The following is a 22282-nucleotide window of genomic DNA, read 5'->3' as shown; positions in this document are numbered from 1 at the left end:
TCTTAAATTGAAACATAGGAGGTTTAATTTAGACATTAGAAAAACTTCCTAACTGTCAGGGTAGTTAAACATTGGAATAAATTGCCCAGGGAGGTTATGGGATCGCCATCACTGGAGATATTTAAGAGCAGGTTGGATAGACATCTATCAGGGATGATTTAGGCAGTGTTCGGTCCTGCATTGAGGGCAGGGAACTGGACTCGATGACCTCTCGAGGTCCCTTCCAGTCCCTTCTAGGATTCTATTTCTCTATGATTTTATGTAGCCCAGGGCCCTAAGCCCAGTGGAACTAGTGAGGAAAAGTTATTTTGGTTCATACGAAGCATTGAAAGGCAGGCCCATACTGTGACCTTTAGTTGGAAAATTGCATTTCATCTCTCTCGCTCCTCCATATTTCTTCCCACATAGAACTTGAATACTCAGGCTTTATGCAGGTGGAGTGAATTTCACTCTCTATGCACACAGCATATCCACCTACACATTTTGTTATAGGTCTTGCAAGGTACCAATGACGGAGTATTCTAAAAATATTTGCATTTACGTATTAATGACTGACTTCCTGAATTCGTTGATTAAACAAACTGTGTTGCAAAGTACTGAAGTGAAGGATGAGATGACATTATTTTAATAAGACTCATATTAATATTTTCTATTTCACATATGGGCTTTTTAAAAAGTATAGGAATCTATTATTTTTAATTAGTCCAGAAAACAGACGTAAAAAATCTAACTCAAATTATATCTATTGTTCTTATTGAGCCATATGGGAAAGCTTTTATCACCTTTATATTCCTATGGATGCTAAACAAAAGCTATGACACTCAATGGATTAAAGCCCAAAATGTCTTATTCAAATGTTGATAATTAGGCAGCTAAATCCAAATTTTTGCATCTAATTAAGTGGAAGCAAGTAGGCACGGGAGTTTAAAATCTAATGCAGAGAGCTGGTCGGAAAATATTTGGTTTTTGTCCCTCTGTGGAAAACTTACAATTTTCAGTAAAAAATCAAAAACTGAACATTTTTGACCAAAAGCTTTCAAATGAATACTGAAATATGCTATTTACAAATGTTATCAAGATGTTTCATTCTCCCCTATGAGTTTGGTTTCCAAGCAGGATTACATCTCCCATGATATACTACAGTTTCCTCTCTTGGGGTAGGTCTACACTAAGGGATAAGTTTGAATTAAGATCCATAACTCCAGCTCCGTCAATTACATAGCTGGAGTTGAAGTATCTTAAATTGCATTTTGGCACTGTCCACACAGCGGGAGGTCGACAGGAGCACACTCTCCTTTCAACTTCCCTTACACCTTGTGAGGAGCAGGAATACCGGTGCTGACGGGCGCATCCTCTCAGTTTGAATTACTGTGTCTTCACTAGACTCACTAATTCAAACCCTGGAAGATCCATAGCAGCAGCTTCAATCTTTTCTGTAGTGTAGACAAGCCCTTGGTGTGGCACTGGATTGTACAAAGGTAATCCCTATCTATGATGAATCATAGGAGATGAGATTCAGAGGTGTAGAAGAGAATAGCAACACGAGGCAGGTTGAACTACAACTTCCAGGAGCATCAGAGAGGCATTTCCAAATTGAAACTTTATTGGGTGTTGGATGATGTTGTTGTTGTTGTTACACCTCAGAAAGATTACCCATGGAAAGCAGACAATTCTTATGTCAATTCTTCTTTGTTTCATTTAAAAATGGTTTATTAAATAGTCTTGACAAATTTCAGTCAAGCCAAACAGATGGATGCAGGTGGGAGTTTGTTGAGTTTAGAAAAGGACCCTCTCACTGTTGTGACATTCTGTCCCAGTTCTTATCTCATCAAATTTCCTGCATGTGCATGTTCACAACAATGGCAGGAGAATCGCAAAAAGTGCAAGTTAATAGGAAAAAATAACCACCTGGAAAAGCTTTTCAGGTAAATGGGAAGATTCCTATGTTATTACTTCAAAATAGTATCAGTGAAGAAAAATCTTCATGGTCCTTTTCCAAAATGATTTGCTAAAACTTTGGGAGTACACAAAGTGTAATCTTCATGATGAAGACATACTCTTCTTTTCTTCTGGATTTAGCTGTAGAAGAACTGCATTATGGTAATGCATTAACTGCATTATGGTAAATGACTGGAGAGAACCTTCTGTACCATGTTAGATGGCTGCAAGACTGACTAAGATCTGAGGAGATAATCTTCAGTTTTCTCCGTAGAAGAGAAATTGGCTTCTTAAATTATTGAGCTAATGCCGAAACAAAAATCTTCATAGCGAGGGCATCAATTTCTGTAGTGTTCCCTGGCCAATCCATCCCCACAGTACTGTTCTGCTTTATAAACAAGAAATATCCGGTCTAAGAGGGGGTTTTCAAAGGCCCTACCTGCCGAAGTGGAAAGGCAGTGGGAAATAGGCACTTACCTGCCATGTGCTTCTTGGAAAATCGCGCTGCAAGAGGCTATTGAAGAACTGATTGCCAGGAAGTGATAGATGAGATTTCAAGAGAGTGTTTGAGATTTTACTAGGAGGCCTGCACAAGAGGCTGGGGAAGAAGAGAAAGAGAGAGCCAGAACTGTATTGTTCTGATACCATTGTCATGGGGCAGTATAAATATTTGCATAATATTTCTTGCTGATTATATGTATTGTTCTTTTATGAATATTTTGCAGAATTTATAACTTTTAATGTGCAAAGTATTTTTTTAACCTGAACACTTTAAAATCTAGGACACATCTCACCATGCTTTATCCTACAGTAGGGTTCTGTTGCTATATTTATGGCACCTTCCAGATTTAATTTTTTTTTGGGGGGGAGGGTGAATAATTCAAGCATGCTTGATAGCAATCTCAGGTTTTAAAAAAAAGAAAACTACAAAGGCTTTCTTTGTGGCCTTTCTACTATATCATTTACTCCGGTTTAACTGCATTACCTCCAGTTGAGTTCTTCCTGATGTATTCTCGTTTGATGTCAGTCAGCTCCTAGAATCATTTCATGTTCTGGAATCCCCTGAAGCCTTTTGGTACGAACAGCAGTTGGGCGTTAGTGGCATTGACTGAACTCAGTTGTCTTTCTTTTCCTCGCTCACATAAGGAAGGTCAGGTTTTGTGTAGTAATGGCTCCACCAGCTGCAAACACCATGCCCAGCTTCAGCCAACTGTAGGTTATTAGGTCACGAGTGCCAAAAATTATGAGTAGTGCTGCAATTTGCATAGTTATTATCCACTCATCATCCGGAGTGAATAAAAGCCAGATTGTAAAATAATTACAATCTCTTGAAGTGGAGCCAGCCCTAAAACCAGATCCATCAGTCTTCATTAATTTGTATACAGTTCTTTTAGAAGAGCAAACTTTCTGAAGGTACTCACATGGGAATGCTGAGGCAGCTGCATAACTTTTATTTTGAAGAAAAAGTTGAGCCTTGGAACAGCGTGTTAGAGAGAGAGAGAGAGAGAGAGAGAGAGAGACTGCATTTAAGACTTTGACTAGCATGTGTAAGAAGTGTTCTCATGGCTGGAATAATCTAACACATTTTTACCTGGGTAACACTTGGCAAAGTTTCACATTTTCTTTCCACAGTTGAAAGGAATCCAGTACAATTCCCTGCCTCGATCAACTTGACTCCAGTGCTTTTTTGCACAGCCTGCATGGTTTGGTAGTGCACAGACGTGACTGTCTTATGTGGCCTCTATGGCCCTTTTTTGCTCAACTGTCAGAGAGAGGGAGGGAGGCTTCCCCCAGCTCCAAAAATTCATTCTGTGTGCTCTCTGCAGCACAGTAGCTAAGAACAAGTTTCTAGATTACTCCCTGGGTTTTTTGGAGTTGTTTGCAGAAGGAAGTCATCCCCCCCACTTTAAATGGATGATTGTGTTACAATCAAGAAAAAGCATCTCCAAAGACCTATTTTTAGGTAAGTGATGCTCTTGTTTCTTTGAACTGAAATGTTACAGGCTTTCTCCCTACATGCTTTTTTATTAACTTAATAAATATACAGAAACAAAGAAACTAGCTCAATAGAATGAACCTCAAGTGTATCTTGGTGTGTCCCACTAAAACATTTGATACTTTAGTAACTTGGAATTGTTCTTTCAGCTTCTATAGAAACTTTGTGGATTTTTTTTCCTTGAGTTTCTTGAGGGATTTGCCTTGTGAAAGAGGTATGGCACTTGAAAAACTTTTTTTATTTACTAAAGCTCTGCAGTCTCTGTATGTTTTCTGAATTATTAAGCTCTTTAAATGAAGAACATCGTTCTTGTTTCATTTGGCTGATTTTAATGCTGAAAATGACACACTGTTCAAAATAAAGTATCTTGCTCAAAGGGACTTAAAGCCGAGTTCTACAGGTGATTAAATTATGCATTTTATAGCTATCTCAAAGGAATAATTATACACAGAAAAGAAGGGATAAAGATTAATGAAGCATAATTTGTTTTGTCTTTGGGTAGTCTTTTTGTTTGGAGATTTTTATTTGATATTTTTGATTTCTAGGATATTTAATCGGTGTAGGTTTGTCTGCTATCATTTACTCCTAAACCTCACATCTCTTCTCTCTGCACTTATCTAGTTTGAAAGATAGTGAACATTTTTCTACTGATATGAACAAGTATTCAGGACTGTAAAAAAACAAATAAAGTTACAATAGCTCATACTTGTGTTTATAACTAGTGACATCCTAAACACAGCTCTCAATCCTACTGGATAAAACATTATGACATCGATGGAGTATTGTAGCCACAGTGTTGATATGATAGCTAAATATAAGATTATAGATGGCATCATAGTAGGCACAGAGTTGTAATTTAACAGAGGGTCACTATTGATATAATAAACCATGCAAATACAGTAATTAGTAACTGAGCTTCAGAGGAACGTCAGACAAATACTCATCCTACAATTTTCTATTGTTGCTGTTTGTTTAAACACTGGAGGGAAGGAAAGGGATACTCTTTTGACTATGATACCAGCAGAAAATCAACATTCTAAGGCACTGAGAAAAATTAAAGAGCTGGAATATCATCTTTAAGATTGAATATCTTAAATTTTGTGGAGTCGCCCCACAACATTTATGAAACTAAAACCGAATATGCTGCATTTATTTTATGACAGACAACTGTTTTAATGTTAAAAGGTGTTGACTGAAGATTAAACAATGTTTTCTTAATGTGGCACCTTTCCATTCAGATTAATAGTTTCTGGCAAGTATATGTCTGTTCACACATCAATAATTATTTTAAAGATGCTCAGTAATTATCCAATAAGCTTTGACAAATGTCTAAAACACACATTCTTCACCCATTTTTGAAGCAATTATAGTGAGGGGTGAATGAGTATATACTTCTTGTTATGATCAGAGCATTTCTGTGATGACTTTTATTGCTACCAGAGCTTGAAGGTGATGTAGCTAAGTCAGAGCCATATAGTGTACTGTAGCTACTTATGGAATTTTTCCCAAAGTGTCTTCTGGGAGTCAATATTAAAGTGACAGAGTAAGAGAAGGTTCAGCATATCTACTCAGAACTGTTCCCACAGCTTTATTCTAAATGATGAGCAGCTAATTTCTACTGTTGGCAACTTCAGCATAGAAATAGAAAACCCTGACATGGATGGTACCCTAACTTTTCAGTCACATGTCCTGTGTACATACAACACAGTTTTTTCATATTCTACAGAAATGTCAGATTTTTTTTTCTCAGTCCAAACCAAACAGGAACAAAATCTTCTTGCACATAAAAATCATCATGAGCAGTATATAAAAATGTTAGCATATGACGTATTGAAGCTGTCTTGGTCCCAGGATAATATTGGTTCCAGGAAAGACAGGGTAATATCTTTTTATTAGACCAGCTTCTGTAGGTGAGACAGAAAAGCCATAGAGATCTAGCTCTTCTTCATGTCTGGCAAAGGTACTAAGAATGTCACCACCAAAATCAAGATTGAAGTGATAGTTTACTATAAGTAGTCCACACATATTCCAAGAGAGCATTCCGGCTGAAGTGGCCATTAACATTCCTGTAATCATAGTACAGAAAAGGGGGTTACTGGATTATTCTTAGATTGTAATAAGACATAAATTCAGCACCTTTATTAATGATTTTTAGTGTCTAGCAAAATTATAAATTTATTAAACTGTGGCATTTATTTTTGTTGTGTTTACTTTCCTCAAAATTTGGAGAGCATTTGTCTTGTGAAACAAAGTACATACAGAAGATTTTAAAACAAGTTCTTCTGTAAGAACAGATTATAGGGCTTTGTTAGGTACAAACTACAAATTTGGTAGCCTAATCATTGATTTAAAAAAAAAGAGAGAAATTTCCTTCTCAAAACATAAAGGAAATATTGACCTACCATTAATACAAAAACAAATGTTATTGGACATTTTCAATAAACATACAAATCACTACTTTGTTGAAAGCTAGAGTTGATCTTAACAAGTGAACAAAAAATATTTTATTAACTCAAAGTTGTATTCACAATGGATGTATGATTACATTAATGTTGAATAAATAAGGCTGGGGAAACTAGTTCCAGTAAAAATAAGAATAAAATTGAGAATTCCCCCTCCCCCACAAACAACCTTGGTCACTAGTTCCTTATGACAAATAACACTCTAAAGAGAGCAAAGGAGGGGAATTGTATCTTCCAGACGTCTTGACGTATCTTAAAGCCTACAAATAAATAGTAAACAGAATTCCAAATTCCAAGTTCATTTTCCCACACCTGATACCAAAATGAGAGAGAGAGGCTGGTCTTGTGGTCCATTTCTAGAAATGGCAAGTACTAAAATTATTTTATACATGTGCATGTGTGAGAGATCTTTAAAAATTCTGTCCAGCTTTCTAAACCAAAGACGTTCGTATAAATCTTCAAAATTTTGCACTTATCAAAACCAAGCGTCTAAATATTTTGAGATTCACCTGACCCTTAATATTAAAACAGTTTGATGAACAGAGCAAGGAAGTTAAATAACTAACTACTCATAACTTGGGTATGATTCATTTTATATACTAATATTCATCATAAAACTGGATTCATGACAAGCTGGTTGTGTTAGGGAGCTAACACTCTGACACAAGCAAGGCTACCTCACAGTGATGACAGATGGAAACAGAGAGATTCACAATCTTGGGTCTGTAGTCCTCCTCAGAGGCAACACAGGAGAGGCATGCAGGGTTATGTGCCCCTCCTCCATTTTGCTGCTTGACTGGTACAGAGCACGCCTCACAGATTGAGCATGTTCAGTAAAACTGCTAAAGCAGGCTGCCCTCATTCTTCCCCCAAGCATGCTCATATGGACCGAGCATGCTCAGTAGCACTGCTGAAGCCAGCTGCCCTCACTCTGACTCTTACTCCAGTATTGGCAAGTACAGGTTGTTTCTGGTCCACCCCTCCAGACATGTTCTGACTGCCCTCCTCCCCCTCACTATTTCACTTAGACCCACTGTCATTCAGTTGGATTACAATTTTTGGTATCTCCATGCTGTCTGAAATAAATAATACCAAAATTCTTTCAGGGAAGCCATGATCTTGTGAGAACAAAGAAGGTTGGGTGATAAATATGAATTTGCACTTGATATATAACACGTTAGATCTAGATCCAGATGAGGAAATTGAAACACAGAGATGTTCAGTGGCTTGCCCATGATCACAGGGGAAGCTGTTCCAGAGCTGGGTCTAGATCCCATATTTGCTGATACCATTTTAATACTGTAACTATAAAACCTGCTTTTCTCCATAGAAAGGTATCAGTGCTGCTGGACATTTACTCTGAACTGAATGGCCTTTCCCTACAAACATTTAGAATTTCACCCACCAGTACATAGGTGATACATTTTCCTACCAATATATCTGACCAAAAGGCAAAAGTGGGAATGAACCTACACAGAAGGCGTAGAAGTACACTTTGGATCAGTGTCCCAAAATTTGGCTGCTTATCTGAAACTGATAATTTTTGAGACTTGCTCTTCTTTCCTATGCACAAGTCTACAAAAACTCCTAGCTACTCTTTCCTGTAAACTTTTTATTAGTACTCATCTTCATCTCTCCAAATCCAGAATCCCATCTAATTTTAAAGACGTCATTGCAGAGTAGCCTCTCCATTAGATCATATCTCCTGCTGACCTTAAAATTCTTGTGCTCTGGAGGCTGCCTAATGGTCTGGGGACTTGAATTTTAGATGGTCAGGACCCAGGAGACAAGCTACCTACCAGGCAGTGCAACTGGGCAGGGGTGGGAAGTCTGTTAGAAAGCATTTCTCTGCTCCAGTACACCTCTTTTAGATAGGGTATGTCTACACTACCCCGCTAGTTCGAACTAGGAGGGTAATGTAGGCATACCGCACTTGCAAATGAAGCCCGGGATTTGAATTTCCCGGGCTTCATTTGCATAAGCGGGGGGCCGCCATTTTTAAATCCCCGCTGGTTCGAACCCCGTGTAGTGCGGCTACACGGGGCTCGAACGAGGTGTACCAGACTAGGTGTACCGTGGAATGAGGTGTACCGGTAGTTCGGACTAGGAATCCTAGTCCGAACTACCTAGTTCGAGCCCCGTGTAGCCGCGCTACACGGGGTTCGAACCAGCGGGGATTTAAAAATGGTGGCTCCCCGCTTATGCAAATGAAGCCCGGGAAATTCAAATCCCGGGCTTCATTTGCAAGTGCGGTATGCCTATATTACCCTCCTAGTTCGAACTAGCGGGGTAGTGTAGACATACCCATACAGATGAGCCTCAAACTTTCCAAAATTCTGTATCTGAGTGTCATTTCAGGGGAGGATAGCTTCCTTAACCATTGATGTATACGGTCAGGAAAGACCGTTATTTCTATGTGAAATTGATGTGGCTCCATCACTACTGTATCAGAGCAGTTCACAATCTCCAGTGTAGTTTATCTTCACACTCCACCTGAGGTGTGGAAAGATCCTAGTCTTTACTTTGTCCATCTGTGCCTCAGTTCCCTAAATGACTGGCCCAGGGTCATACGAGAAGCCTGCCCTGGAGCAGGGACTTAAACTCAGATCTCCCAAGCCCCAGGCTGGTGCCCAAACTGCGGGACCATGCTTCATATGTGAAATCTGTCTTCTACCTCTGTACTTGAGACACCAGCAAGCATGTTAGCTGCCTGTTCTTCTCTGTCACAGTCAAAGACAGGCCAAAACTGAAACTGTTTATCTCTTCCCCACACAGCACACAAAGAAGATCCCACCCCCCAAGAGTTGGTATTTTGGATGAAAGGTTGCTGACTCCAAACCATTTCTGCCTTTGCAAAGAGAGAATCCCACCTGCCAAATATTTTTTTAAACTGAAGAATATAATAGTTTTTTCACATATTAGACACTTTCATACCAGGATGTCAAAACACCTTGCAAGTATAAATTCTCATGGCATGTTAGGGAAGTAGGAAAGTATATATGAGGAAACTGAGGCAGGGGGGCTAATGGATTTGCAAAGATAATGCAAAGAATTAGTGTTAGAACATAGATCTCTGGAGTGCCATGCTTTGCTAAACTGTGTTCTTTCTCCAAATCCAAATCACCCTGTTTGCTTGCTTTTATTACAGTGGTCTTCTATCCACTAACAAGACTCTTCCTTCATCATTCATGTATAAGACAGAGGAACAGTCATTGTGTTGAATGGAATGCCATTAATGAACTGTTGACACATCTGGCATCTTATATTTCATCACCTACGCTGATAATTTACTTCTGTGTTAGAGAAGACGAAAGGAAGTCAGTTCAATAATTTTCCAGCTACATCCAAAATATTGCCCATGAAAAGACAAAGATTTCAGGGAAAATGACACTGAGGGGGACACAAAACAAAAAAAGAACTGATGTAGCTGGTTTGCAACTTAAATTTTGTAATTGCATGAGATTGGACAACACTTCAACAAGTTAGATTAAGAGTGCGCAGTGTGTACTTTTTGTAAAATCCTTTGATTCCGCACTCTTTGGTTCTCCTTCAATAATCCTAATGGTGCAAGGAAAGTTCCAGGATAAAAATGAATCCATCCTTAGCTTCTAGCAGCTTTTTAGAAATTGGTTGCGATATAGATGGTTTATCTGCATACATGCACCAGTACCTTTTGACATATGTCAATCTATGTTTTGATTATGGAATTGGCGGCATAATTATGCATGCACTTCATACTTTATGCAGATTATGCATGCACAATTCTACATTAGCACTGCATCCTTCTTGTGCAAATGAGGGAGAAAAAATGAGTAAGAACGGCTCTTGCACAAGAGGGTGTTTTTGTGCAAAAGCCTCTTGTGCAAAACCGGTCCATAATTAATTATGCAAATGAAGAATGGCAGTATGCTAATCTGTGCTTCATTTGCATAGGCTTTTGCACAAGAGGGATGTAGTGTACATGTAGCCAAAGTGAATGAAATTTAGAAGTTAAAATGGTAATATTCCAAAATAGATGAGTTTTATGCAAATTTATTTTTCATTTGTAAATAGTGATTCCTCATTAGAGACACTAAGTGGCTTGCCTTAAACTCAAAGGCACAGCCACATGAAGTAAACTTTAAGAAGGCCACCCCTTTGAAATTTATTCATGGTAAACATTTCATTTAACAGAGGCAACAAAGCTTTTCTTAAAACTCCCCTTACGATTATTCTCATCAAAGCCATTTTCTGAGGTGTTTACATTTAAAATCAGATTATGTACAATTGTGTCCTTGATTACCTGCTTTGTCAGCGAGAGAACCCTATTCTGTTGTATAAGGCAACAATATATCGTGGAATTTGACTGGACAGATCTCAACATCACCCCTCAGCTATCGTTTTCAAAAACACAGCATGTTTCCTCAACCAATCTAGCAATGTATGAACAAGGAAACCATTTTTAAACAATGATATACTGCTCTTAATGGTGTTAATAAACAGTGTTAGGATACGTCTACACTAGACTCCTAGATCGATCTAGGGAGGCTAATGAGGGCAACCAAAATTGCAAATCAAGCCCGGGATTTAAATATCCCGCGCTTGATTTGCATGTTCCTGGCCGGTCGCCATTTTAGAAATTGACTAGCCCGAAGTAACTGCCTGCGTCTACACGTGGCAGTGAAATGGGATTCCGATTTAAAGCCCCTAATTCAAATTAGATGGTAAACCTCATTGCAGGAAGAATACCAGCTAATTTGAATTAGAGCTTTATTCCGGAATCCTGTTTCACTGCTGCGTGTAGACGCGGGCATTTACTTCGGGCTAGTCAATTTCTAAAATGGTGACTGCCTGGGAACATGCAAATCAAGCGCGGGATATTTAAATCCCGGGCTTGATTTGCAATTCTGGTCGCCCTCATTAGCCTCCTTAGATCGAGCTAGGGGGCTAGTGTAGACGTACCCTTAGAGGAAAAGGTGGCAATTACATGTTATAAATAAATGTATGTAAATATCAACATAGCTCATAAACTGGTGCAAACTATATAGCTCCATTGATTTCCATGAAGCTATGCTAATTTGCATTAGCAGAGTATCCGACTTGGAGAGTCTTGTCCAAAATATTCCACTAGAGATGGCTACAGTCCCATTGGCATTAAAGAGGAGATTTTCAGAAGCCCAGATGGGAGTGAGGTGCCTAACCTGGGAGGTTGGGTGCTTAGCTGCTCTTTGGGTGTGCCTTTCAAAATCTCCCCAGATGGCTACTAGGCTGGTCAAGCACATGCTTTCCCCGTGCCCCCTCCCCCTGCAATGGAAACCCACATAGAAGCCAGCTCAAGCCATTTGCCATGTTTGTTGCTTGTATCACGGTGATGCTTATAGCTTATCTGCAAGCCAGGGCCCTGTTGTGCTCATCATCTCTCTTTGGACAGAGGAATTTTTTGAGAGAGTACCATGGACAGACAGCACATTGAAAGCAGGGACAAGGTAAAGAGGATCAGGCAGGGAACTGATTTTCCAACTACAGGGTTGGGTACACTGCTGTCTTCTATGTGGTTTCTGCAGATGGGATTATTTGATTGTAGTCTTGCTGTTTCTGTCGCCTCTGCTCAGAGAAAATAGAAATTGTGTACATAGTATAAAGAAATTAAGTGGATTAGGAGGTAGCCAGAGTCTCTAACTCCACTTCTGAAAAAACTTAGTCCAAATTCCCCAAAGCTGCTGTTTCTTGCTGAAAGAACAAGGGGACTCAATATCTAACAGGCTCATTATTTGACAGAATCCTGTCTAGGTATTTTTATGGGTAGTTCAAATCAGCTTCAAAAATTGGGTATCAATCCTCGATGTTGTCCCTGCATAGAAGCCAATCAACAGGGATTTTTACACCAGCAATGTGTAGGTGGGCAATTCCGCTAAGCTGTGTACACAGAGGTGACCAGTTCAGTCATAGCTTCCAGATTTCTGTACAGTGTTTGGATTTTAGAAAATATTTAGTGTTGCAATTTATAAGCCAATAAAGTAGCTTTGCTTTATTTCACTGAAACACTGTGTAATAAGCTGTAGAGACTGCATGCTTTCTTCCAGACCTTGTTTGTTGGCAAAGTCTTTCCTTATTTCCTGAAACAATATACTAAAATGTATTTTCTAGCAAAAAATAAGTGCCCTTTCAAGCCAGTAATGTAATGCCCTTACATGGCTCTTTGCTGTTTCTTGAAGGTCAAAATACGTAGGCGTTTTCTACACGCAAGCACACCCACCCATGTGGGAAAGCATGAATGCTCAATCTTATTTATTAAAATTGTTCTATTTGTGAGTCAAGATCTCTAGTCCCCATTGCTGCGGTTCAGAACAATACGTAAGCATGTGCTAAATAGGAACACTTTCCTGAATCAGGGCCTATTGTTTGTTTATTGTTTGTTATATGTATACTCAGATCATACACCTCTTTACTCCAAGGTCCATGAAAATGATGCCAAATTAGAGTCATATGACATAGCTGACAATAATAAGGAAGCAATTCCTTTATATATAGTGTCCTTATGTCATGTGATGTTCCCCATAATTAGGCTATAATACTGAAGTGAGCTGATGTCCAAATACCTTTCCTGTAAATGTTTGTGTGTGTGTGTGTGTGTGTGTGTGTGTGTGTGTGTGTGTGAATATCTATCTATCGATCGATCGATCTATCTATAAAATATCCTTCTCATGAAACACCTCTTTAGCTAACTTTCTTTCATCTTAGGGTAAATACATCAGTATCCTTCTATCCACTTAGAACATCATTTAAAGAACAGAGACAATTAAAATGGAATCATTTGCTGTTTAGGTAAACAGCACAGAAAAGGAAAAGATTGCAGTGGAATTCAGAGAGTGCTTGTAACAAATGAGTTATTTTTCCCCTTTGTTTAAACAGTCATCTCCAAATGTTTAAAAACTGTTATCCTCCTTCTCCTCACAGACATGCTACAGGGTGAACAGGTTCATATGGAATTATGTATTGTGACTGATATGGATGTACATTGTCTACCATTATCGCTTGTGATCAATTAGTTGCTACTTGTCTGTGAATGTAGCCCATTGACTTAATGAAGTGACTATTTATTCATTGGGGTCTAGAACCATCTTTCACACTGAGCCCAGAGCAAAGGGCCAAGCCTACATATACTGCTTCCAAAGAACCCCTGAGAATCACAATTTGTGTCCCTTGATCTCATGGGGAACTGTTTTACTACAGCCTTTCCTGGGGCACATCTCTTTCCTCAACCTGAACTGCTTCAGCAGTGCTGAGCAGTGTGTTGGATGGGGTGGAGCTTGAGGCTCATCCTACTCCCCTTTTCCTAGTGGCCATGTTCTACCCACTGCTTGCTTATAATGGGGAGTAGTGATATGAAGAAGACTGTGCAGGGAATAAGGGGAGGGGGACCCGCTTTTGCTCCTGGGCAGGTACAATGGAGTCACTGATGTCTGAGTCCAATATTATTGTTCAGGGAAGTATATAATACTGATCATTTTTAAAATGACGTTTCATTAAATGTTGACTTGAGAAAGCAGGAAGGTGAGGAGACTGACCTGAGAAGTCAGATGAGGTTGGAGGCAGGAGGCAAAGGGTTCTATGCGCAGGAGCAGCATGAAAAAGAGTGTGAAGGTGGGACTAGAAGAAGAATGTGGCAGGAGCAAAACGAAAGTCTGAGAGCCATATAGAGAGCAAAATGGGGATTAGAAGGAAAGGAAAGTTGAGATGTTGGTGATGTTGAGTGTAAAAGGCGAGGCTGAGTATACTGGTTATGTGAGAGCTTAGTGGGGAGAGATGGAAAAAATGGGTTTGAAAACAACACTGAGGTTGGGAGAGGAAGGAGAAAAGTGGAGTCATTGGCTGAGTGAAGCAAGACCCTGCATTGCTCTATTTGTCTTCCTGACATGGAGAATTGAAAACTGCACCCCATTAATTTTAAAACCTGAGGGAATATTTTAAGCACCAATTGGCAGAGTTCTAGAGATCTGGGTGAAAATCAGAAAACTAGAAGGGAGATATAGAAGGCACACAGCGACTTCCAGTATAAGAACCCATTTCATCTCTACCAGTTGTCCCACTAGAGTTGAAAATTTAAATGTTAATGCCCCAAATGGCTTATCTCTCAGCCAGTAAGACAATACACACTTTAACAAGTTACAGATTACACAATTTTAACTGTTTACAGATTTATATAAGTCTCTAAAATAGAGGGGAATGGCAGGTGGCACACAGGGAATATGTATAGTATGCCTTAGCAGTTAAAAATATGCTGTGCTCTCCCGCTTGAGAGTTGCCTAACATTTGTGGGGGTGGGCTGTCAGCAAGCAGAGAGAACTACTAGCATCCTGCCTGCTTCCCCAAAACTTGCTAGATGCTGGAGTGGAGAGAAAGAGAGGGCATTAGCTTTCTGTCCACCAATCGTGGCAGGTGGGAGACAGGTGCTTTGAAGGGGAAGAAGAGGAGACACTGGTATGGGGGACGTGAAAATGGAGAACCCAGAGCTCTTGGCTTGAGAGATGAGAAATGGGGATCCTTGTAGGAAGGGCATGTATGGGGAGAGTGGTGGGGGCATTGTAGGGAGTTCCTAAACTGGAGCAGGTTGTGGAAAATGGCACACAAAATCGTGTGTGTGTGTGTGTGTGTGTGTGTGTGTGTGTGTGTGTGTGTGTGTGTGTGAGAGAGAGAGAGAGAGAGAGATGGAGGAAGTCAAGGAGTCAGAGTGGATTCAATAGTCCGTGGGCTCCTTGTGGCACACAAAATCTTGTGTGTGTGTGTGTGTGTGTGTGTGTGTGTGTGTGTGTGTGTGAGAGAGAGAGAGAGATGGAGGAAGTCAAGGAGTCAGAGTGGATTCAATAGTCCGTGGGCTCCTTGTAGCAGTGTATTACCGGAACTTCTAGATAATGATGATGGACGAGGAAGGAAAATAGCTCTTTTTTGGATAAACTGAACTTGAAATGCTGGTGGGATACAAGGAACGAGATGTCAGAGAGAGCTGGAGATGTGAGGTTGGTCAATAGACAGAGATACGGAGTTGAGAGGTTGATTTGGCAGTGAGTAGCCCATAAAAGCCGAGGAGATTGGAGGAAGGGGGAAGAAGGATGAGATGGAAGACAAGGACAGAATTTTTGGAGTGAGGGAGAAGAGAGGCTGAGAATTCTCTAAATGAGAGAGGGAGGTGAACTGGTGTTTTGGAGGGAATAGCTGCTGATCCATATAACAGGATTTAGTAAGCTATGTGTTGTATTTGGTCTGTGGGTTTTCTCTGAGTGCTGTGTGGCAGGGCTTTTGGATCACTGAGCAGGCCAAGAGGGAGATCTTCTTAGATTGTGCCTCTGTGGAGACCCTGTGGCTGTGATCAATGTAACTTCATTGATTTCAAGTCCCGATTCTCACAAGTGTGAGACCAGAATCCAATTTTATAAGAACAGAAATGTGTTTTGATGCAGTGAAGAGGACCTAGAAATGTAGTCAGGGCAGGTTTAGTGGAAGGCGGTCCATAGAAGATCACAGTGACAGGGGGCAGAGGAAGTCCAGATAGTGAGGCTAGATAGCAAGCACAAGTATTTTGTAGGCAAAGGAAAGGAGAGAGGGCAGTAATTGAAGCAGATGGGGACAAGATGGTGCTATTTAGAAAACAGGATATAAGAGTATGTTTATACTGTACAGAGATAAATGCAAGGGCGGCTAAAGACATGTGAGGGAGGGAACATCATAAATTGCTTTATATCTTAAAACTATTTAGATATATTTACATATATAATGTTGTCCAAAATGATCGCATACAACTTCTTCATCGTACTAGTGTAAAGTTAAAAATAGATGTTCAGATATTTTAGTGAGGAAAAACTGATTTAAATAAAATGGTGTCTAAAATAGATTAGTGTACCATTACAGCACAGTGCATCTCCACATATAGCATTCTTTAAAGGCAGTACATTAATCATACATTTATTTCTTTGGGTGAGTATTCTGGTGCATGTCTGCAGTTTAGCACCATTGTATGGACTTCAGTGTATAAGGGAATGCAATATAAAATATTCTATAGACAGGTATCTTCAAGCTTTATGTTAGGACCGGCCTTTATTGCCCTTCTTTTTATCTTTACCCACACCCAAGAACTGATCTGATTTTAGTGCAGAGAGTAGACAGTGGAAGAAAAGCTGCTAAGTGAGACCAGAAGGGCATCCAGTGATTCACACTAGATTTGTTCGCGTCTTTAAAGATCATTTAAAATTGGAATGTGAGTTTAAAATTTGAAATTTAAAGAGACTTTCTGGGATCAGTTTATGCTTACCTACAATTTAAAAATAGACTTAAAACATGCCATTTCCTCAAGCATAATTAATATTTGAATACACACAAAATCAGCTTTTCCTAGACAGTTTTGCCTGTCATATCTTATCTGGATCAAATCAAGTTGTCAGGACCCAGTGACGATAGTTAATTAAAATATGAACTAGGTCTAGCATTATGAAACACAGACAGGACAAGTCACAAACAAGGAAAGAAGCCAGCCCTGATGGGGGAGGCAGTGGTTCAGACTGTGAGGATTGCTTACAAGAAATCCAGTTTATGTCTCAGTAGTAGGCAAAAAGTAGGCAAAGTACCAACAGTGCTGCTCATCTTTTTCTACTTCCTGCTGATTAGGCCTCATCTGGAGTCTTGTGTCCTGTTCTGGGTTCAGGAAAGATGTGGAGAAACACATTGGAGAAAGCCCAAAGATAAGGTGATCATAGCTCCCTATGCTGAATATCGGACATGTGGTAAAATGACTCTTATTGAAGCAAGTTCAATGGCAACCAATCAGAATATGCAGTAGAAATGTTCAAATTATTATCACATTGACTGACACCCTGTTAAAAGTAGTTGGATTCTTTTTATTTACCTTCTTCTGTGTGAGGCTGTAGTGGGACAGGTGATGCACACACTCCCCTGAATCTGTCACAGACGGTGGAGTGACCGACCAACCTGATCCTCCCTGTCAGGGGCTTTCCAGCCTACATACTCTGCAGGGCCCCCAGGGTGGATTCACATCTCTTGATATGGTGCTGCACCTTCCTGAAGCAATACCTGGTGGGCACGCACAGTCATGTGTCCCTCCCTGGGTTTCTGCCAGGGCAAACACAGAATGTAGCCCGCAGCAGCCTTTTGGCACTATGCAGGAGGGAAGGGTTGGGAGCTATTTCCAATGCAGGGGAGAGAAAGGAATGACCTGGCCCATGCCTTTGCAGAGCTCTTACCTCTTCCTCCACCCCTGGCTCCTGTGGCTGGAAGCAGCTTATTCCCTCCTAGACCACACTGGGGGAAGGGAGATTGGGAGAAGAGGAGAAAAGGGGGCAAAGCAAGGGCAGGGGCTTGGAGCGAAGTGAGGATGGGGTGGGAAGATGCAGGGTCTGGAGCTGTGGAGGATGGGACCAGAGGTGGGAAGAGGTGGGGTTCGCCCCAGGCTAGGGGCGGCACAGACTCCCCCATATCCCTTCCCACCAGTAACCACTAGGAGCAAGGTGAAGAGAGTATAAGCTCTTGCCCAGGGGGCTGCTATATAGCCTGCAGAGTTGGGACACAAACAGGTTGGAAAACATTCCCCCTACCCAACCATTTCAGAGTTCAGCTGGGGATCAGAGAGGCTTGCCTTTGCCAGCATTATGTGGGGCTCTGGCACATGCAAGGCTCAGCTTCTCCTGGCCAGCACATCAGGCCAGAGAGTCTTGGTCTTTCCTAGGGCACCAGCCTAGCCAGAGGCAGCAGAGAAAAGAAGGCACCTGCCAACCAGAAGATGTCAGTGAGTTGAGAGCTCTGACCAGAGGGAGCAGGACATGTCCCACCAGGGGGGATATGGAGGAGTAGTGGGGTTGGGGTGGTGGTGCAGAGGCAAAGCAGAGAGATGAAAGTGAGAGAGGGAGCTCACAAAGGGTAAATGGGTGGGCAGCAGAGAACACAGCTAGCTGCTGCCTGGCACCTGTGCACCCTCACCAACCTCTGCAGGGCACAGCCAGCACCATCCAGAAATAAGACAAGGGCCCAGGTCTTTCTGGTCGAGAGCTGGCATACAGTAGGGGCTGTACTGATGAACCTGCAGGGGGAGCAGCCAGCCTTGCATGCTGCAGCTTTGCCCTGTCACCAGCCTTGCATGGCCACCCCCATCGTCAGCTTCTGGTCCCTTCCACTCATCACAGACCTGGTGGGCAGCTGGCCGGCAGGGATACCACCAGCAGTGGGACACTCCAATTCTGGACAGCGGAGATAGAAAATATGAGATAATTTGCTCATTTTTAAGAAAAAAGTTGAGACACTTGCAATTTATTTGTCAGCTTGCATATGGACCTGTCACTTTAAAAAGGGGCTATCTGCTAACCATAAGAAAAGAGTAACAAAGCGAGACAAGGTCTAGAAAACTTGATCTATGAGGGGAGACTGAAAGAAGTGGGTTTGTTTAGTCTGAGAGGGGATTTGATGACAATTTTCAAGTATCTTAAAAGGCCGTTATGAGGAGGAGGGAGAAAAAAATATTCTTCTTAACTTCCGATGATAGCACAAGAAGCAATGGGCTTACATCATTGCAGCAAGGGAAGTTTAGGTTGGACATTAGGAAAAAAATTGTAACTGTCAGGGTGGTTAAGTACTGGAATAAATTGCGTAGGAAGGCTGTGGAATCTCCATTAATGGAGACTTAAGAGATGATCTAACTGGTGCTTTGCCCTGGCATGAGGGCAGGGGACTGGACTATATGACCTCTCAAGATCCCTTCCAGTCCTGTTGTTCTATTACTCTGTGATTCTATGCTTAGTTGTTTTTCAGGTAGGAAGAAGTAAATGAGGGATTAGGAGGGACAGAGCTTGCAAGAGGGACTGTGTGGTAGCTGGAGGCTGTCCTACATGATGCAAGTTCCTTCTCTTGTATTTTTGAATGACAGTCAGGATTGTAGGTGTTTTAAATGATAGGGGTCCTCTTGGGACCAAGGATTTCACAAGTCCCAAATGATCTCTTCTGGATGGCATCTGTCTCCTTAAATTCCTTTGGCATGCAAGGAAGGCCCACAGATCTCCAATCACACTGGACCCATTGTGAGCTAGGTACTGTATCTCTCCTGAGTAGGTTGCAAGATTTGGTCTTAATACTTTTGGGAATTCTATAGTATGTATCTCAGCAGTATGCAAGCAGGATACGTCTAGAATCCAGAAGTCAACAGTATGGATGTGCTTCATCCTCATCACTGGATTTCAAACACTTGTTTCAGTTTTCTGCCCCAGACTCAATGTTTCAGTGTACATTGTGTATATAAAATGTTTGGCTGAACCTTAAAGAAATCATCAGATAAGGTCATTAAATTCATTTGCAGACCAGGAGGGAGTAATAAAGAGAGAGCAAGCCAATGTTCTCTTTAGCACTGAATGCTATGGAAATCCTGAGCCGTCTCCTGAAATGCAGTTTAATTTTCCATTAAAGCAGCTTATGCTCACAAATGTACATTTTCATTCTGAAATATTTCTCCTTTTATGTACATTATAAAAGCTAATAATGGAAAAAATGACACAAGCTGTCTAGTCACCTAAGAATGGGAATCATATTAAATTCACTTTTTAAAAGCAAATGAAGATAGAAATAGAAAACTGCTGTTTAAAAGGAATTTAAATGCTTCTAAGCATTTTAATATGGATATGGTGCCTGGGAAGAAATACTGATTGTTACCAAGAAAATTTGTAGAGTCAGTAAAGAGACAAAGAAACCGATTGCAGAAAGCTTTTACACTGTTGTAACAATATGAACATATTTACTAAGTTATGCTCTTGAGTATAGTTTCTAATTCATCCAAAAGCTGTGAATTGAAATAATTTGATCATGATTGACAACTGTATATGGTAGGGCAAACATTTAATACCAGCTCTAGCTGGTGTGACCATTGTTATAGAAAAATTAATGAATATTAAAGAGGCATCTTTCTTCTTTTTTGTGACTGGAAATCAACATAGGTCTATAATTTTCTAAGTTAAGTTGCTCAGATGCAAAAGAAGTATTAAAGGAATAGAATCTCTAATTCATCGTTATGCCATAAATTTGATATATAAGTACACTTGGAATATCACCATTTGATTTAGCGTCCTGCTGTGGTAATCTTACTGAATTCAGAGATGGAGATCCTGAATTCCAGCATTTGTAGGAAGAGGTGAAAATCAAAAACAACAGGTTTTGAAGTTCCAGCCACTTAAATGTATAGTTTTTAACAAGATGCAAATGTAGCACATAGAAAAATATTTTCCATTACTTCATCATATACTTTTGAAATTTAGTGGACTATTCCAAGTAGAAGAGAGGAATTATGGGATACATGAGTGCAAAAAGGAACCGCAGTAATGAAAAAAATGAGCTGCTGATTGTAAAAGTAACATTCCTTCTAGAATAATTCTTGCAAAACATTGCCATGTGACTTCCACAGAATGGCTACTGAATACATCATTTTAAAAGGCAATTAGTAAAGTTATTCATTTTGTAGCTTGTAATACTATAACAAAGAAGTGTCTGACATTTAGTGTTATGAATTATTTGTACTATGCTAGCATCTAGAGGCTTCAGTCAGGATTGAAGCCTTACTGTGCTAAGCATAGTACAAATACAGAATAAAAAAAATACCTGATTCATATATCTTGCAATCAAGAAATCTTGATTGAAGGAAAGAAACTCGAGGCAGTGGTTATAGACAGCCTTTTTGATGCATTTGGAAGTGAAGGGAGAGTTGCTGGAAATAGAGGTGTTTTTAGAATGGTGAAAGTAATAGTGAACTTGTATTGTTGGGGGGTGAGGGGAAGTTGCTGAATGTGAGAAGTTGTGACAGTGAAGAAGGCAATGAGTTGTGGCCAGGGTGATCACGAGGTTGGAGGGGTTAGGTGGTTGTAGCGAGTTTACAGGGTGGAAGAGGAAAGCAGGTGAGAAGTTGCAGTGAGAAGAAAGAGTGGTGACTTGTGGAGAGGAGAGTTGGGAAACATGCAAAATCCTGCTCCTGGGAGAGGATTTTTGGAGGCAGTAAAAAAGAGTGAATAGGGTGCTGGGACTGTGGGATTGTATACAAAGGGAACAGAGAAGTAGTGCTGCTTGATGAGGTGGACGGCAGAACTGCTGCAAGAGGAAATCTGATTTGGTCATGAGTCTCCTTTTTCTCCCCAAAGGTGCTCAGAATGCTTTGCAGGCACAGAGAAAATGGTTGCTAGGGAGTCACCTAAAATTGGAGGCTTTGGGGGTAGACTTTGCTGTGAGAGAGAGAGGGGTCTAAGAGTTCAGCATGATTAGGAGTGTGGAATGAGTAGAGAGCTGAATCAAGTGCAGAGAAAGAATGGAAGAGGAGGCTGAGAGTGGCAGAGAAGTCATAGACATGGATTGATCACAAAGTGCTAGGTGGAAAAGACAGGCAGGCAGTGCCGCAGGACTGAGGAAACTCAATTATTGGGAGAATTTGGAATATTCAGTGAAGGCTAAGCCAAGAAATTGATCATTTTAGTATGCTGGAAAGTGAACTCAGAGTTTTGATGGTGAAAGTGAGCAGATGATGAGAGTGAAGAAGCAGGGAACTAAGTGATCAGATGGAATGTCACTTGAAACTGAAGTTGATGAGGATGTTCAGGGAATACTAGGAGTCAAAATCAGATGAGAAAGTGGGTGGGGAGGATAAGGAGGGCAGAAATGGTGCTTACTTGGATCAAGAGAGTTTGGTGCACTGTTGTTCAGAGGGGAAAAGAGCTAGAAGAAGAAAGTAGTATGAGCTGGAGAGGACAGGTCCACAGGTGAGGAGGTGGTGACAAAGAAAGATGCAGGGGTGGAAAGGATATGTATGGAGGGAAACCCAGGCAGAGGGAGTTTGGGAAGCTGGGTGAGAGTTTATGGAACTGAGGATCGGAGGAGTGCA

The 22282-nt window shown here is 40.7% G+C and overlaps 1 protein-coding gene and 1 long non-coding RNA gene across 5 annotated transcripts in view; one reads left to right on the top strand and one right to left on the bottom strand.

Annotated features, from left to right (window-relative positions):
• Positions 1-3462, bottom strand: part of LOC142830203 (uncharacterized) — a 29219-nt gene extending 25757 nt beyond the window's left edge. The window contains exon 1 of the long non-coding RNA XR_012905242.1: positions 2924-3462. This is a non-coding gene — a long non-coding RNA (uncharacterized LOC142830203). The remainder of the gene's footprint in view (positions 1-2923) is intronic.
• Positions 1-22282, top strand: part of PDE1A (phosphodiesterase 1A) — a 290701-nt gene that overhangs the window by 62261 nt on the left and 206158 nt on the right. Inside the window, exon 1 of one of the 4 annotated variants that reach the window (XM_014572867.3) lies at positions 3464-3901. The exons of the other annotated variants lie outside the window; for them this stretch is intronic. Within the exon in view, the coding sequence (XP_014428353.2) occupies positions 3849-3901 (53 nt within the window). The 5' untranslated portion in view covers positions 3464-3848. Of the gene's footprint in view, positions 1-3463; positions 3902-22282 lie in introns of those variants that run through there. 4 annotated transcript variants of the gene reach the window in all.

This window comes from Pelodiscus sinensis, chromosome 7 (genome assembly GCF_049634645.1).
Source record: "Pelodiscus sinensis isolate JC-2024 chromosome 7, ASM4963464v1, whole genome shotgun sequence".
Classification (NCBI taxonomy): Eukaryota; Metazoa; Chordata; order Testudines; family Trionychidae; genus Pelodiscus; species Pelodiscus sinensis.
Note: the sequence above shows the minus strand (reverse complement) of the source record. Positions and strands in the feature narration are given on the sequence as shown.